Here is an 18,905-nt window from a genome sequence, read left to right as displayed (position 1 = left end):
CAGGAGCAGGGAGGAAGCAGTTCCTGGGTGCATTGAGAAGGGAGTATAAAAGGTGGGCACCATCTTAGTTCAGTGCAGAGAAGTCTGAGCAGAAGTGGCAGGGAGCAGGGGCTCTGCATGAGCTCTGCTCTGGAGGCGGGCCTAGTAACAGAGGCCCAGGCCTGGAAGAGGGAGAAGGAAGGAAGAGGAGCGGTGAAGGCTCCAGGAACGAGGAATGAAGGGATCCCAGGGGTGCGGACGGGCGAGTCGCCACCGCACGCCCGAATCCACCTGCGTGGAGGGGTCAGGCCAAAGGGGGAGACCGGTCCCCGAACTAGTGGAGGCAGGAAATGACCCTCAGCTAGAAACCGGAGGCTCTGACATTTTATGTGGCGCAGCCCCTCGCTACACCCGCTAGGAAGGCACCACATAGGGTCAGGGAAACTGGCGCCAAGTTTACCAAGAGGAGGCCCGAGGCAGCCGGACAGAAGTGTTGGTAAGAAAGGCCAGACAAAGGACACACAAAGGGGGTCCTGTGAAGTGCTCCAAAGTTATCTGGGAGTTGTCTGAGCCCCTCACCTGGTGAGCACAGTACGACGTGGGCAGCCGTTACCTGCAGACGTGGTCTGGATAATAAGAACTGTGAGTAAAGGCCCTGAACTGCATCACTGACTCCGTGTCGTTACTGCTGCTGCCCTGCACCATCACCCCCATCCTCCGCATACACTGCCCTGAGGCTATACTCCTCCCGTGGGGAGTTATGCTACGCTCTGCTGCACCCACAACACCAGCCTCAGCGGTCTGCCCTGCAGCGGAGGTTCACTCTGACCGCAATCCACGGGTGGCGTAGTCGGACATTTAAACATCAAAACCACATAAATAGTTCCGCCACTGGTTTGACCGCCCTGAGCCACGGAACCGGATCGCCGCCACGAAGACTACAACCACCAGCATCCACCAAAAAGGGTCCGGCTCCGGGTGTCCCAAGGCCCAGGGGGCGCGTCAGAACATTTTCATCACCTTTCACAATCACCAATGGGACAAGGCAGGGATGTCCTCTGTCCCCTCTCTTATACATCCTAGTGACGGAGCACCTGCTCTCATCAATTCGCCATAACCCCAATATTAGGTGGATTGAGGTGGGAGGCACCGAGTACAAGTGCTCTCTATTTGCTGATGATGTCCTAGTATATATCACTCAATCACATATATCCATCCCTGCTGTTATGGCTGAAATAGATCACTTTGTTACATGGTAAAATTTTAAAATCAATGCAGCGAAGTCTGAGGCCCTCGATGTCTCCCTCCCCAAATCCATACAGGATTCCATCCAGTCCAACTTTCCCTTTGCCTGGCCCTCACAGGGTATCAAATACTTAGGAATTCCTATTCATAGAGACCTCTCCCATCTATGTTATCTTAATTTTGGGCCCTTTATTGAACAATTCCATACAGACCACGGTTGGCAAGTTAGAACTGTAAGATTCACTACGTGAACCACTGGTGTTTTGTGGAAAAGCACATGTACACCGCGTTCCAAATTATTATGCAAAAAGTGTTTAGGAGTGATAAGGGAAGAATTTGTTTGTTTGTCAGTTAAACTCATTGATGGTGATGTGTGTCAGGGCTCTTTATATCACTGTAAGCAATTGCAGACACCTGTGCTAATTAGTTTGGCAGCTGTGTCCAATGAAAGGCAAGACTACTTAAGAAGGCTCTCTCACATTATTAAGCAGCCTACATTTTCTGCCAAAATGGGAAAGAAAAAGGATGTGTCGGCTGCTGAGAAGCAACAAATTGTGGAGTGTTTAGGTCAAGGCATGACTACAATCAACATTGTGCGATGATCAGGATGAAGTGTCTTGGCAATCAAGAAGTATGTAGCTGATTCACAGTACACACGTGTGCGTGCTGATAAGGGCAAATTGAGGACTCTTTCCTACAGGCAATTACGTCAGGTTGAAAGAGCAGCGGCAAAAAAGCCTTGTCATAGCAGCAGACAAGTTTTTGAAGCTGCTGGTGCCTCCAACGTCCCCCGAACAACAAGATGCAGGGTCCTTCAGAGGTTTGCAGCTGTGCATACGCCATCCTGTCGACCTCCTCTATCCACTTCACACAAGCAGAAACGGCTCCAGTGGGCCAAACATTACATGAAGACTGATTTCAAAACAGTTTTGTTCACGGATGAGTGCCGTGCAGCGCTCGATGGTCCAGATGGATGGAGTGGAGGATGGCTGGTTGATGGACACCCCACGCAAACACGGCTACAGCGCCAACAAGGAGGAGGTGGAGTAATGTTTTGGGCTGGAATCATGGGGAGAGAGATTGTCGGCCCCTTTAGGATCCCTGAAGGCGCTAAAGATGAACTCCATAATGTATGTGGATTTTCTCAAACAGCACTTCCTGCCATGATTCAAGAAGAAGAACCGTGTATTTCACAGCAAGATCATTTTTCTGCATGATAATGCACCATCTCATGCTGCACATAAAACATCTGCATCTCTGGCTGATATGGGCATAAAAGGGGACAAACTTATGGTGTGACCCCCATGCTCCCCTGACCTCTACCCCATTCAGAACCTCTGGAGCATCATCAAAAGGAGTGTCTATGATGGCGGGAGGCAGTTCACATCTAAGCAACACCTCTGGGAGGGTATTCTGTCCTCATGCAAAACAATTGAAGCAGAAACCATCCAAAACCTGACAAATTCAATGGACGAGAGAGTTCAGAAGCTCCTTTCGAACAAGGGGTCCTATGTGAAAATGTAACATCACCTAGAATAAAGTTTTGAGTTGAAAACTGTTTGATTTCAGTTTCTCACAACCTGCTAATGCTTATAATTTCAAAAATGACCATTTTTTTGGTCTTTATTAAAATGAAAAGGTTGATCGAAAAGTTTGGGGGATCTAAGAGTGTGGCAACCCAGTAGTCATGATTACTTCGAATTTTGACAATATGAGGGTCATGCTGCAGGTAGTGCAGCAAGAAGGCACTTATGTGTCTTGAGCATCTCGGAGCCCCAAAATTATTTTCCGGGCTAGATGCAGATAAAAATTATTATTAATTTTAAATCTGGTGAAGCTTTAGTATAGATGGCCTAATAGGATCAGTGCTGCACACTGCTACAAAGCCCAAATTATTTTCCAGCCAAGATACAGATAAACATGATTAGTAATTTTAAATCTGGTGGAGCTTATTATAGATGGCCTAATAGAATCAGTGCTGCACACTGCTACAAAGCCCAAATTATTTTCCAGCCAAGATACAGATAAACATGATTAGTAATTTGAAAGCTTAAAACGGTTGGTAGGGTGATTTTAACCAATCATCAAGCTTTTACTCTCCCCAGGATGACACAGGGGTAGAAAAGTTGTTTCGGATCCATGATTTGTTCATCTTTATGAACGTGAGTCTGTCTACATTATCAGTGGAGAGCGGCGTGCGCTTATCTGTCAGCACACCACCAGCAGCGCTGAACACACGTTCAGACAGAACGCTGGCTGCGGGGCATGACAAGATCTCCAAGGCGTAAGTGGCTAGCTCCGGCCATTTATCCAGATTGGAAGCCCAAAAAGAGCAAGGGTCCAGTGACACAGTCATGGCTTCAATGTTTACTTGGAGATACTCCTGTACCATCGTCTCTAGGCGTTGACTATGTGTCAGACTTCTTGTCTCCTGTGGCCTTGCAAAGGATGGGCTAAAAAAGTGGTGAAATGATTCCGCAAAATTGATGTTACCAGCAGATACTGTGGTTCTGTTACGGTTTGAGTGCTGAACACTTGACGGTCCCACGGTTGGCAAGTTGGAACTGTGAGATTCACTACGTGCACCACTGGTGTTTTGTGGAAAAGCACATGTAAGATTCTGCAACAGTCTCTGCTGATACTCCTGCATGCGTGCATCCCTTTCTATGGCAGGAATAATTTCGGCAAATTTACTTTTGTACCCGGGATCTAACAGTGTGGCAACCCAGTAGTCAGGATTATTTCTAATTCTCACAATTCGAGGGTCATGTTGCAGGTAGTGCAGCAAGAAGGCACTCATGTGTGTTGCGCATCCAGGAGCACCAAGTCCCTGTTGTGTTGGTGGCGAGGTAACAATCATGCTTCCTTCCTCTGTCCTCTCCCCCCAACCTCGCACAACAGAAATGTGATCAAGGTCTCCCTCATCTGATGAGTCTTCCATCAGTTCGTCCTCCACTTCTTCCTGGGCTCCTGCACCTTCCTCACTAGTTTGGCTGCTACCATGCGCCCTGGTAAAACCATCTCCCCCACCCTCACATGCCTGCCGCCTTGGTGCTGCCGACCGTCTGGACCTTGCAGATGTTAGCCCTTCCGCATACAACTCCTCCTCCTCTACTTCCTCCACCTCCTCTTGTGCCACCACCTGACTCCGAATTCTGTTTAACATGTGCTCCAGCATGTAAATGACCGGAATAGTCATGCTGATAATGGCATCGTCAGCACTAAATATCTTCGTCGCCATTTCAAAACTGTGCAGAAGGGTGCATAGGTCCCTGATCTGAGACCACTCCTCCAGCGTAATTTGCCCCACCTCTGGATCTCGTTGGCCCAGGCTATACGTCAGAACGTATTGCACCAGGGCTTGTCGGTGCTGCCACAGTCGCTGCAACATGTGCAGAGTTGAATTCCACCGGGTAGGCACATCGCATTTTAGCCGGTGAAGTGGCAGGCCCAACGACTTCTGTAGAGATGTAAGTCGCTGAGCTGCGGGATGCGAACGGCGGAAGTGAGCACACAGCGACCGTGGCCTCTGCAGAAGGCCATCTAGTCTGGGATAGTGGGCTAAAAATTGCTGGACAACCAGGTTCAACACGTGAGCCATAGAAGGCACGTGTGTGACATTGCCCCGGCGAAGGGCCGCACCCAGGTTTGCAGCATTGTCGCACACGGCCTTCCCTGGTTTCAGGTCCAGTGGAGACAACCATTCATGAAATTGGTTCTCCAGAGCTGACCACAACTCCTCAGCTGTGTGACTCACATTTCCCAGACATTTCAAAGTAAAAACCGCCTGATGACGTTGAGCCCTACTGCCAGCATAGTAAGGAGGTGTGCAGGATCCCTTCTGCGCAGTTAGAAAGCTTGTGGCATGACCAGACAGGCTTTGGGTGCAGGTGGAAGACCGAGAGGAGGTTGAGGAGGCAGAAGCAGTGGAGGAACTTTGACATAAAGAGGATTGACGCACAACTCGTGGGGACGGCAAGACTTGGACAGCAGCCCCTTGTCCTGCTGTCACCATAGTTACCCAGTGCCCAGTCAGCGACATGTAACGCCCCTGTCCATGCCTACTCGTCCAAGTGTCTGTGGTGAAATGCACCCTGTCACACACAGAGTTTCTCAAAGAAGCGGTGATGTTGTGTGCGACATGCTGGTGGAGCGCAGGCACACCTTTCTTTGAGAAGTAGTGCCGACTGGGCATCTGGTACTGGGGCACTGCGACGGACATAAGGTCTCGAAAATCCTCTGTGTCCACCAGGCGGAAAGGCAGCATTTCTGTAGCCAAGAGCTTGCAGATGGTGAAATTCAACCTCTTAGCTTTCTCATGGCTAGGAGGAAATGGTCTTTTACTTGTCCACATCTGAGGGACCGAGGGCTGGCTATTGTGCTTAGACGGGGTTGATAAGGGTGTCCCCAGCAAACTGCCGGTCTGTGAGGAAGATGCAGGCGGACATGTTAGGTTGCCTTGATCCAAAGGTGGTGCTATCGATGTCGGACAGCGCTCAACACCAGCTGGTGTTACCACCTCCAAAGAAAATGATGACCTGACAATCACGCTGGCTGTTGCGGGTAAAGAGGTGGCAGGTCTGCGCCCCAAAACAGGTGTGACTGCTGTCCCCCCAGTCACAGAGGATGAAGAGGCCGCAGATGCACAAGATATGGCAGACGGTGGTTGGCCCGGCCGGCTAGGCCGCATTGTAGCACACTGAGCTTCCCACTGCAACTTATGCTTCATGTCCATGTGCCGGTTCATGCATGAAGTACTCAAACTATGTATTTTTTGGCCTCTACTTAGCTTTTGCTGACAAATGTTACAGATAACACGAGTTGGGTCATCTTTATCGATCTGAAAAAATGCCCAGGCTATGCAAGGCTTAGCACCCATGCGACCTGAAGAGCCACCACGACTTGTGGTGAGAGGCAGAGTTGTGTTTGAGGATGCAGTTGTCGACGTGCTTCCAGTACTATATCTCTGTCCAGGAAGGCGCAACCTGACCTCGTCGTCACTAGCATCTTCCTCCACCTCCTCTGCTGACCTCATCTCTTGGCTGACTGTGGGTTGACAGTAAGTGGGATCTCCGACCTCATCATCATCACCCTGTGCGTTATCACACCCGTCGTCCTCAGAGCCAACCTGTTGCTGCCCTGACAAAAAACTAAAGTTGTCGCTCCAATCAGGTATTTAAGTCTTATCATCGTCTTCCTCATTGTCTCCACCAACAGGAGTTACAGTTTGGGAATGAGGGTCTACATTATGGTCAGAACCTTCTGCGTCTGGTCCTGGATCCGACTCATAAAGATTCTGGGCATCAGTGCAGATCATTTCCTCGTCTGGATTCACAGAAGCGCTGGAGTCGACCTCTGATTCCCAGGCTATAGTATGAGTAAACAGCTCTGCAGACTCAACCATCTGTTCTACCTCATACTCAGACGGGCAGCTGGAGATTTGGGAGCTGTGAGGAAGCAAGTGCGATTTGGGTGACACCTTTGAGGACTGGAGTATTTGTGATGTTGAAGTTGATGTGGAGGAGAGCCCACTTAAAGGAGCACTTGATATCCGTTGAAGCACCTGCTGTTTTTGTGCCTCATCTGGAATTTGTAGCGATTGGCGTGGCCGTAAGAAAGGGATCTTATCACATTGTCCGCTAAAAGAAGTAGACATTTTAGTTTGGCTGGAAGATGGTCTTTCTTCTGCACCTACCCCACGGACACAACCTTTTTTCCCCTTCCCAACACGCCTATTCCCCTTTCCACCAGCAGCAGGCCTTTTTCCACTCATTTTGGTGGTTAACTAATTCACAACTCTGGAGTTGTTTGCACAAAAAAACAATGGATGGAAACCGAGCAGAGCTGAGTGGCCAAACTGTGGTATTAGGCCAAAACTATTGGCTGGGTTAGATGCAGAAAAAAATTATTTTTAATTTGCAACCTGATGGAGGTCAGTATAGATGGACTAATAGACCAAGTCCCACACACCGCTAGAAGCCCAAATATTTTTTCAGAGCTAGATGCAGAAAATTTTTTTATTCAATTTGCAACCTGATGGAGGTCAGTATAGATGGACTAATAGACCAAGTCCCACACACTGCTAGAAGCCCAAATATTTTTTCAGAGCTAGATGCAGAAAAAAAATATTTTTAATTTGCAACCTGATGGAGGTCAGTATAGATGGACTAATAGAACAAGTCCCACACGCTGCTAGAAGCCCAAATATTTTTTCAGAGATAAATGAAGAAAAAAAATATTTTTAATTTGCAACCTGATGGAGGTCAGTATAGATGGACTAATAGACCAAGTCCCACACACTGCTAGAAGCCCAAATATTTTTTCAGAGCTAGATGCAGAAAAAAATTATTTTTAATTTGCAACCTGATGGAGGTCAGTATAGATGGACTAATAGACCAAGTCCCACAGACTGCTAGAAGCCCAAATATTTTTTCAGAGCTAGATGCAGAAAAAAATTATTTTTAATTTGCAACCTGATGGAGGTCAGTATAGATGGACTAATAGAACAAGTCCCACACACCGCTAGAAGCCCAAATATTTTTTCAGAGCTAGATGCAGAAAAAAATTATATTCAATTTGCAACCTGATGGAGGTCAGTATAGATGGATTAATAGAACAAGTCCCACACACCGCTAGAAGCCCAAATATTTTTTCAGAGCTAAATGAAGAAAAAAATTATTTTTAATTTGCAACCTGATGGAGGTCAGTATAGATGGACTAATAGACCAAGTCCCACACACTGCTAGAAGCCCAAATATTTTTTCAGAGCTAGATGCAGAAAAAAATTATATTCAGTTTGCAACCTGATGGAGGTCAGTATAGATGGACTAATAGAATGATGCTATGCCCAAAAGATTTTACTTCACTAGGTGCAGTAAAAAAATTGGTATTCTATACACAGGTGGTATATCTTGCAACACAGATCGGCTACTCCACTGACTAACACACTCTGCAATAGGCCAAAAAGGATTAGCTTTGCTAGATTCAGCCAAATGCTGTGAAAAAAACTTGCACAGCACTGGCACAGACCTGCCTGGCAAAAACTGATAGGAACTGATGTAACCTAGTCCTGAAAAGGACTGCAATTACAATTAGTCTTTAGTCCCACAACCGATCTATTTAAGAGCACAGACCTGCTTGATAAAAGTCGTAGGAAATGCTGTAACCTAGTCCTTAAAAGGACTGCAATCACAACTATTCCCTACTCCCAAGCTATCTGTAGATTTGTGCGAAAATTGGCTTGGAATTAACAAGGTATAGCGCACACAGCAACAGCGGTGCCGTCTAACACGCAGCTGCAGCAGTGAGAAAATGGTGGCGACGGGGAAAATGGCTTGGTCTTATAGGGCAAGGACATGTGACATACACTGCCAATCACACATGCCCTTGCTTGTGTGAAAAAAAGCAGCTCGCTCCGTGTGTGCGCTGCTGATAGGCTGACAGATTGCACCTCCCCACTGCAAATGCGGGAAAGAGAAAAAAAAATGGAGATCTTCATTGTTCCTGCAGAGATCCATCCCCTGCCCCTCCCCCCGCCCCGCTGTACACTCAAACTGCGTATTAACATTAATTTTCATCATTACTGAGAAAAAATCCAGTTATGATTTTGGTGCACGAACAGTTATCGAACATAACCTCGAACAGCCGAATTTTTCTCAAATTGTTCGTGTTCGCCGAACGGCTCGAACACCGCCCAAAACAGCTCGAATTTGAGATTGGCGAACAGTTCGAGTAGAACAACGCTCATCTCTAATTGTAAGCCCATGTACCTCTGTGTGCCGAGAACTGTGCGACAGGAGAAGGAATATATCTTCTCCTCAGCTGACTGTGCACAAAGGATATTTTCTCCAGCCTCAGTCCTACATGCGCAGTCAGCCGAGAAAATGATTTATTTCTTCTCTTGTCATTCACTTCTCCATCAGGCAGCGCTGGCATCGGTATGTGTGTGTACAATACTCCGTCAGTGAGACACAGGCTGCGTTTCTCTAGACTACAGTCCATCCTGACACATGAGTAGGACGGATTGCCGTTTGAATTGTGACAGGGGACATTTTATTACATTGTTGGAGAATCCCTTTAACATCTCCAACCTACGCCAGGTGTCTTGTAGATAACTCCCTATCGTTAAGTGCCTCCTTTTATAAGACCTTATCCAAGACATGGGTATTGTCATTGTAACGACACAGCTTCTAATCTTAATTAGCCAGACGTCTAGATTTGTTAGACCAAGAGAAATAGACTATTTTGTTCGTGTTGACTTTAGAATTTGTGGGTTTTTCTTTGGTGGGTCAAGAAAGACAGACTAGTATTTATATAACCCTGAATGTTCACTTCTCTTGGTCTGTGAACAATGATGTTTGTAATATGCTATTTACATATTGTACTAACCCAGCTAGTTGTTGATTTAAAGAGCAGGGTGATACAAACTATGCAAATTAATTAAATGCTTAAACAATGAAACCTGAGCCCTGCACTTTCCCCCTGACCTGTGAATGATGACCTTAGCCACATATGTAAATACTAGATGGTGGCCCGATTCTAACGCATCGGGTATTCTAGAATATGTATGCAGCTGACCGGGCGCAATCAGCAGAGCGGTGTTTAAATTTGGCGCCAAAATCGCTGATTGGTCGAGGCCGGCAACCATGACCAATCAGCAAAGCGGTGTTAAAATTTGGCGCCAATATCGCTGATTGGTCATGGCCAGTGGTCGCGACTAATCAGCTGAGCGGGGTTTAAATTTGGCGCCAATAATGCTGATTATTCTCGACCGGTTACCGCGACCAATCAGCAGAGCATTGTTTAAATTTGGCGCCAATATCGCTGATTGGTCGCGGCCGGCCACCACGACAAATCAGTAAAGCGTTGTTTAAATTTGGCGCCAATAATGCTGATTATTCACGGCCGGCAACCGCGACCAATCAGCAGAGCGGTGTTTAAATTTGGCGCCAATAATGCTGATTATTCGTGACCGGTAACCGCGACCAATCAGCAGAGCGTTGATTAAATTCGGCGCCAATATCGCTGATTGGTCACGGCCGGTGGTTGCGACTAATCAGCAGAGCGGGGATTAAATTTGGCAGCGTCCGCAACCAATTAGCACAGCAGTGTTTAAATGTGGTGCCAAGATCGGTGATTGGTCGCGGCCGCTATTTAAATGTGGCGCCCAAATCGGTGATTGATCGCGTGCAGCGGCCGCGACCAATCAGCACAGCGGTGTTTAACTTTTGCGTCAAGATCACTGATTGATCGTGGACGGAGACCGCGACCAATCAGCAAATCGTATTGGTGAGGACCGGTGAGCACCGCTGCCTGTGCGGCTACTTCCGCTGCGAGAAGCCGGGAGATCAGCGACTGCTCGCAGCAGAAGTATCCCGACCCGCAGCGCCGCTCCCCGGTCCTCCCTTGACACCCTAGCCGCATGGATGTCAGCGCCGCTGCCTGTACGGCTACTTCCGCTGCGAGCAGCTGGGAGATGAGCGGCCGCTCGCAGCAGAAGTATCCCGACCCGCAGCGCCGGCGGTCGGGGTCCTTCTGCTGCTACTGGCCGGGAGATGAGCCCCTCGCGCCGGTCATCTCCCGGCTGCATCTCCGTCCCGCAGATGAGCCGCTAATGGCCATCATCTTTTTTCAGAAATCCCACGGCGCTGATTGGCTGCTGCCGGACCAATGAGCGACGCGGGATTTCCAGGACAGAGAGACAGACAGACAGAAAGACAGACAGAAGGGATAAGACGATTATATATATAGATAAGAAGGGTTTTCTATCCTGCTGCAGGGGAATGAGAGAATCAAAGAGCCTCTTCAGGAGAGTAGTTTGGTAGCATGGCTCCATCCAGAGAGACACAGATTTGGATTCTACATGATTCTGGCCTAAGGGTACACAGCCCTGACTGGAAGGATACAGATCTGCTCCATTGACCATCAGAGAACTCATGGATACATTTGGGGAAACCAGGTTGGAACAATGAGGTCACTTGGTCCCATGGATATGTTGTTTTAGGTTGCCAGGTGGGACCCTCAGGTCGCCTCAAACCCATGGGACATTCAGAGAAGCCAGAGTGAGACCCTCGGGTCTCCTGGCCTTGTACCTCGATGGACTGCTAGCTTCCTAAGCTTGCCGCTACCATCTCTCTGTGGGGGCTCGCCAAAAGCGGGGGGCCACTGGTTGAGGTAGTTGGCCCTAGAAGTCCCAAAGTCGCATTTTTTCTATCCCAGGCGGGCCAGCGAAAGGGTGAGACTGTTTAATTTTGCACCATCTTGGGTATTTGCTGGAACTGTTCTATATGTTTATTGTCTGTTTGACGGTTCAATAAAATATTGCCATACTGTTTTACCGTCACTCTGTGTTGTCTGAGTAGTATTATGCCCACGGAAGACCCCGGGTCTTCATATGTTGGTGGCAGTGGTGGGATACTACTCAGCCCACCAGAACTCAGGGAGCTGCAGGGGACTGGTGTTCGCACACACCGTCCAAGGGCTTCACAACCAGGGAGACAGACCCAGCAGACCATAGGTGAGGCACATACAGTGGGTTTTGGATGCTATTATGTCCAACCCCACCAGCTCGGCTTTGGGAGGAGGACCGGAGGGGATATACAGCAGCAACAAGAAACGGTATGTACAGGAGCTGTGCCAGCTTCAACGGATTGAATACCGGACCACCGACACTTATCGGATTTAGTTCAGGAACCACAGAATGCGAAGGACGGCATGTGCGGACGCTGTAGGTACGAGTCGGTTCTTGTCAATTACGTGTGGAGTTTATTCGCAGGGAAAAAACAAATGATTTCTTAGGTCAATTGTGGCCATTATACGACCGCCGATCATCTACATATGAGCCGACCCGCGGACATTTAATAGGCTGTTTATACATGTTGATTGCACTGCTGAGCCCATGATGTGTGATCGCAATGTCCACCTAGAATATAATGCTCTCGGCAGCACGTTTACACCAGAGGATGTGCTGCCGAGAACTATTAAACAAGCTTAGAAATCATTTTACTTGAAGAACAAGTGTTTTGCTCATTTGTTTGGGTGATTTGTGGCCTATTTCCTCCCCAGGCTAATAGTCGGGAAACCATTGTTCTTAGGTCCCCAATTATCAGTCAGTGTAAATGCACGGGCGGAATCTTCTTTAGGACCCTGCGCTCAATTATCACATTTCTTGTCTTTCCATAGGAGAGTCAATCATCTAACTTGGCGGTAGCCACCCCAGAATCTACAAGAAAGGGGTCTGGATCGCTCGATGCTGGAAGAACAAATGCTTCAAATTGGTTAGCTGATTATGGAAAGAAGAGCGCAGAAAAAAAGAACGAAAAGGTGAAACTGCAGCATCTCCATGTAGAGAAGATGTATACTTTGTTGGAGCTCCGGGATGAATTCACTATATACAGCGACATTCAGGATGTGGAGAGAGATTCACTGCAGGCTACGACCACACGGTGACAGAAGTGCTCTGAAAAGCCGCGCGACAAAAGCTTCTGAGCAACCTGTCTGCACCTTGCTCTCATCTGACTACTTTATGGCTATAATTCTGCTGTAAATAATAGGGCCAAGTTGCAGATATGTTGCACACAGGCATTGAAGTCTATGGAAAATGTTGTGTAACTTGCGACAGTCAACAGAACATGTAACACATTTGGAAACATTGGCAACTCTGTGTCACAGGTTGCAACGGGACATCACAGCAAAACAGTAAACCCAAGGATACACAATGTTTCACCACGATTTCAGTCAAATTTACGCAGTGGATTTTCTCTGACGTGTGTGAAGTATGCTAGGGATTTTCCACATGCAAATCCACAGAAGAAAAATCCATGTATTCAGAGTAGGAACGCAATAAGAATTGTTTGGGTGAGACAATGAAGGGAGGTGGTTATGCATAATAAATCTGCTAATAATAAAGGCCCCCATGTCGGCCATCTTTGTACAAGGCCCTGCTGCAGGGCAAGGAGTGTCACAGGGACGCAACTACAAAGACTTATCTCACATGAAGCGCAGGAATAAGGTGTTAGAGATTTGTCACATTTCTCATACATACAGGGGGTTGTTTATTACCCTCATGATCTGTGTATTTGGTGTCTGCCCATTTTATATGATGACTAAACTGATAAAAATGGTGAATATCATCTTTGTTGGCTGACAGAGTAGAAATATTCGGCCACTCATATTCTCATGAATCATTTTTATCCGCAGAGTCAGAATGTGGAGAAAACCCCAGGAAGAAAAAAGCCGTCGGCTGCAGCACGAGGAGCAAAAGCTGCCGGAAAGGTAAAAAGTATAAACCTGGAAAAGAGCAAAAAGTCAGGAGAAGAGTCCGGTGCTCTGAAACAGTACTGGGTCACCTCTTCCCAACTTAATATTATTGTATGTTGGGTCCTCATCTATGGAGCGGGTTGATGGGCTGAGCTGGCAGGTAGCATCTGCCTGTTACTGCAGCGACCGGTGCAAGCTCTGATCTCTGCAGTGCAACCATTTAAATTCTGCTGTCACTGACTACGGCATTTAACCAAAGTCTGCCTGCTGCAGCTTGTCCTTGTCCTTCTGAGAAGGCCAGCTTGTGGCTTGTGGTTGGGCTTCATAGGAGACCATCATTTTCTCTACGCACTGCAATACATTGCATTAAGTTGCATTATACAGAACAAGCCTTTGTCTTGCTATAATACAAATTCTAACAGTCTATTCAGTAGGACTATCAGCTGTGTATCCACCAGACTTCTGCACAACACAACTGATGGTCCCAACCCCATTTATAAGGCAAGAAATCCCACTTATTAAACCTGACAGGGCACACCTGTGAAGTGAAGACCATTTCCGGTGACTACCTCTTGAAGCTCTTGAACAGATTGCAAGCTTTCGAGACTACTCAGGCCTCTTCATCAGGCATAGTATACCACAAAATCTGAAGAGTCACATATTTATACACAACAGGGCACAGGACTAATGCAATAGATGAGACAGGTAACGTTAAGCAGAGCAATTACTGTGGGATAAAGATAAACAGTTCTGGTTGTAAATATTGGATTGGTTCATAGATAAGGACTGTTATGATGACCCCACAGGTCTGATGAGCACATTCTTTAATTGATGTAGAATGGCATAAATCCATGCGACACATTCATTCCTGCTCTGAAGGTGTCAAAGGTCACCATGAGTTTATATTCACAAACCTTTAGGTCTCTCTGAGATCTGAAGTTACCTTTTTAATACCAATAATTCATGTCTGTGATATTGTGATCAGGGGAACAGAAATGCTTGGCTACAGGTAGATCTATTCTTTTATTGTGTGGCGATGATGATACATCCTTGTCCTAAGTTTTTGCCCTGTCACCCCTACATACAGACCCCCAGATGGACATTTGGTACATATAATTAAGTACACCCCATTAGATGTGATACAGCTGAACGTACCTGGGATCTTATAGTCCTGATGTGAGTTGGGGATCTTTATCTTGTCTGTGGTCGTTATACACGGACAGGTTTTACATTTTTTCTGGTTGCAGGGAAAGGTTCCTGTAGCTGGTGGAGATGACAGGGAGCTTCTGACAACGATGCTTCTTAAATTTGGGGGTTGCCTGAAACACAGAAGTGGGGGGTCTGGAAATATGGATTGTAATCGGGCATCTTTTTGTAGTAAGGGTTGTAGTTTCCGTGCAGCTCTCCTTAGCGCCTCCAGATTTGGATTGTAGGTGACTACTAGAGGCACCCGGTTGCTTTCTTGTTTGGTTGTAGGAGATGATTCCTTGATATTCTGGTGGCTCTTGTAATCTGGTTCTCAATTGTTCTTGGATGGTCGCCCTGATTCAAAAAGGTCTTTCTGAGGCCACCAAGTTGTTTGTCTCTATCCATAGGGTTGGAACATATCCGATTGTATCTGATGGCTTGGCTGTAGACAATAGAGTTTTTTATGTGTTTCGGATGGAAACTGTCCCATTTAAGGTTTGTTGGACGGTCGATTTGCTTCCGGTACAAGGATGTCTCTACTTCATTGTTCTGTAGCTTGATGATAGTGTCCAAAAAGTTAATTTCAGTCCAGGAGTAGTTGAATGTTAGGTTGATGGTGGGAGGAAATCGATTAAAGTGTTGATGGAACGTCTTCAGCTGTTGCTCAGACCCCGTCCAGATGATTAAAATATCGTCAATGAAACGATAGTAGGCCAGAGGCCCGATGGGACATGAGGACAAAAAGTCACTTTCAAGCTTGGCCATGAAAAGATTTGCGTACTGTGGGTGAGGATTAATTCTGTAAGTTTCACCACAGAATCAGCAACAATTCCTGTATTTTCCTTGAAGATTTTGCAGCATTTAATCCATCCTTGTGTGGGATATTAGAATACAAAGATTCCACATCCATGGTGGCCAGGATGGTTCCTTCTGGTAGAGGACCTATTGCTGCTAGTTTATTCAGTAGGTCTGTCGTGTCCTGAATGTAGCTGGGTATAATCTTTACCAGTGGTTTAAGAACACCCTCTACGCATCCAGAAACTTGCTCCACACATGAAATAATTGATCTTCCTGGATTACCAGATTTGTGGATTTTGGGAAGCATATAGAATGTCCCTATTCTTGGATTCCTGGTATCAGGTCATCGGCTCTTATGGATTGAAGAAATATGTTTTTAGGGCACGCTTAAAACTGTGGGTATTGGGGATTAATCGAAGAGTCCTGGGTAGTGCATTCCAAAGAATTGGTGCATCACGTGAGAAGTTTTGGAGGCAGGAATGGGAGGTCCACATTATTGAGGATGTTAATTTTAGGTCATTAGCAGAATGGAGGGCACAGGAAGGGTGGTAGACTGAGACGAGGGAGAAGATGTAGAGTGGTGCTGAAGCATGGAGCACTTTGTGGGTGAGAGTAATAAGTTTATATTGAACTCTGTATTGGATGGGTAACCAGTGTAACAACTGGCACAGGATGGAAGCATCGTTGTATCACTTGGTGAGGAATATGTTCCTGGCTGCTGCGTTCAGGATGGATTGGAGAGGGGAGAGATTAATAAGAGGGAGACCGATTAGTAGAGAGTTGCAGTAGTCCAGACAAGAGTGAATCAGTGCGACAGTAAGTATTTTTGCAGAGTCAAAGGTAAGAAAAGGTCGGATTCTAGAAAGGTTTTTGAGGTGTAGATGACATGAGCAAGCGAGTGATTGGATATGGGGAGAGAAGGAAAGATCAGAATCAAGTATGACCCCAAGACAGCTTGTTGCTGGGGAGTAATGGTGGAGCCACACACGGAGATGGCATTATCGGGCACAGGTAGGTTAGTGGAGGAGGAAACACAAGAAGTTCAGTTTTTGACGGGTTCAGTTTCAGATAGAGGGAGGACATAATGTTAGAGACGGCGGAAAGACAATCACTGGTGTTTTGTAATAATTCAGGGGTGATATCAGGAGACGATGTGTATAATTGGGTGTCATCAGCATAAAGATGGTACTGAAAACCAAATCTACTGATTGTTTGTCCAATAGGGGCAGTGTATAGAGAGAAGAGGAGGGGCCTAGGGCCGATCCTAGAGGAACCCTGACAGTAAAGGAAAAATGGGAGGTAGAGGGGTCGGCAAAAGACACAGAGAAGGAGCGGTCAGATAGGTAAGAGGAGAACCAGGAGAGAACAGTGTCCTTGAGCCCGATAGAGCGGAGCATAGTGAGGAGGAGCCGGTGATCCACAGTTTCGAATCCTGCTGAGAGATCCAGGAGAAACAGCAGGGAGCAGGGACCATTAGATTTAGCTGTTAGTAGATCATTAGAGACTTTAGTGAGGGCAGTTTCAGTGGAGTGTAAAGAGCGGAAACCGGATTGTAGAGGGTCAAGAAGAGAGTTATCTGAGAGATAGCAGATTAGACAGGAGTGGACCAAGCGTTCCAGGAGTTTAGAGATAAAGGGAAGATTGGAAACATGTCTGTAGTTAGCAGCACAGTTTTGGTTGAGGGATGTTTTTTTAAGTAATGGATGTATGCTGGCGTGTTTAAATGAAGAGGGAAAGATACCGGATGAGAGAGATTAAATATTTTAGTTAGGTGAGTGGTGACATCCGGGGAAGGGGACTGAAGGAGATGTGAGGGAATAGGGTCAATGTTGCAGGTGGTAGGGCGAGAAGATGCAAGGAGCCTGAGCACTTCTTCCGTGACTGGTTCAAAGACAGAGAGTGAACTAGATGCAATGAGAGAGGGATGACCGTGCATGGTATTAGCGGATTGGGAGAGAATTTCCTGTCTGATATGGTCAATTTTTTCTTTGAAATAATTAGCCAGATCATCAGCGCTGAGGTCGGTAGTCGGGCCTTTCACTCTTGGTTGGAGGAAGGAATGAAAAGTGTCAAAGAGGCGTTTAGGATTTTTGGAAAGTTAGGTGATGAGGGTATTGAAATAAGTTTGTTTGGAGAGATGAAGGGCAGAGTTGTATGTTTTAAGCATAAACTTATAATGGATGAAGCCTTCAGCCAGATTAGATTTTCTTCACAGACGTTCAGCGCACCTGAAGCACCGCTGTAGAAGACGTGTTTGTAGCGTGTGCCGGGGTTGTCGCCATCTGTGACGAGTTGTTCTAAGTGTAGGAGGTGCAGCTTCATCCTGGGCACTCTGCAATGTATCATCATTATAATGTTTCAGTGCAGAGTCAGGATATGAGAGGGAGGAGATCGGGGCCAAAGATGACTGCAATTTCTTGACAAGTTTCTGGGTGTTAATTGCACGTATATTTCTATAGGTGTGGTAAGTGGGGGTGCCCTGAGTAGAGCGACAGTTAATGATGGAGAATGACAGAAGGTTGTGGTCAAAGAGCAGGAGAGGGGAGTTAATAAAATAATGCACTGAGCAGAGATGGGAGAAGATCAGGTCCAGCATATTTCCATCTTTGTGAGTAGGAGAGTTAGTAAGCTGTGAAAGGCCGAAGGAGGAGGTTAGAGATAAAAGGTGGGAGGCAGACTGAGAGAGTGGATTACTGCTGGGGATGTTGAAGTCCCCCATGATGAGGGTTGGGATGTCACAGGATAGAAAATGAGGAAGCCAGGTGGCAAAGTGATCCAAGAATGGATGGGAGGTGCCCGGAGGATGATACACAACCGCCACTCACAGGGAGAAGGGCCGGTAGAGTCTGACAGTGTGGACCTCAAAAGAAGGGAAGATAAGTGAGGGTACTGGGGGGATAACCTGGAAAGTACATTTGGCTGATAGGAGCAGTTCCAACACCTCCACCTTGTCTGCTCTCAGGTCTGGGGGTATGTGAAACCTGTGGGCCACCATATGAAAGAGCAGCAAAGGTGGTGGTGTCCGACTGCTGGATCCAGGTTTCAGTAAGAGCCAGAAGGTTCAGGGAGCTTGAAAGGAAAAAGTCATGGATGAAAGAGAGTTTGTTACATACTGACCGAGCGTTCCAGAGGGCACAATTGAAGGAGAAAAAAAAGCATGCAGGGAATATTATTGAGATTAGCAGGGTTTCTGAGTGAAGCAGGGGAGGGGTTTGATTTACTAATAGAAGAAGGACCAGGGTTGAGAGAAATATCTCCTGCGACTAGGAGAAGGAGGATAGAAAGAGTGAGCAGATGGTTAAGTGTTTTGTGAGAGCGTTTTTTTGTGTTGTATGGTGGGAGTGAATGAATCTGTGCAGTTTAGGATAGTGAAAAGAGCATGAGTGCTATACATAGGAGAGGCAAGGAGAGGGGGGCCAATATGGATTGAGGACACA

The 18,905-nt window shown here is 46.8% G+C and overlaps 1 protein-coding gene and 1 long non-coding RNA gene across 3 annotated transcripts in view; one reads left to right on the top strand and one right to left on the bottom strand.

Annotated features, from left to right (window-relative positions):
- Nucleotides 1–12,124: 12,124 nt before the first annotated feature.
- The window catches only part of LOC141164096 (uncharacterized), a 67,001-nt gene continuing 60,220 nt past the window's right edge, over nucleotides 12,125–18,905 (top strand). The window contains exons 1-3 of the mRNA XM_073649250.1: nucleotides 12,125–12,187; nucleotides 12,406–12,546; nucleotides 13,423–13,497. Of these exons, the coding sequence (XP_073505351.1) occupies nucleotides 12,125–12,187; nucleotides 12,406–12,546; nucleotides 13,423–13,497 (279 nt within the window). The remainder of the gene's footprint in view (nucleotides 12,188–12,405; nucleotides 12,547–13,422; nucleotides 13,498–18,905) is intronic.
- Nucleotides 14,644–18,905, bottom strand: part of LOC141164865 (uncharacterized) — a 56,545-nt gene continuing 52,283 nt past the window's right edge. For both annotated transcript variants that reach the window (XR_012250952.1, XR_012250953.1), the window contains one exon: nucleotides 14,644–16,186. This is a non-coding gene — a long non-coding RNA (uncharacterized lncRNA). The remainder of the gene's footprint in view (nucleotides 16,187–18,905) is intronic.

This window comes from Phyllobates terribilis, unplaced genomic scaffold, assembly GCF_046119375.1.
Source record: "Phyllobates terribilis strain yellow unplaced genomic scaffold, ASM4611937v1 Scaffold_10__3_contigs__length_209671492, whole genome shotgun sequence".
Classification (NCBI taxonomy): Eukaryota; Metazoa; Chordata; class Amphibia; order Anura; family Dendrobatidae; genus Phyllobates; species Phyllobates terribilis.
The sequence above is the reverse complement of the archived record's forward strand: the minus strand, read 5'-3'. Positions and strand labels throughout refer to the sequence as shown.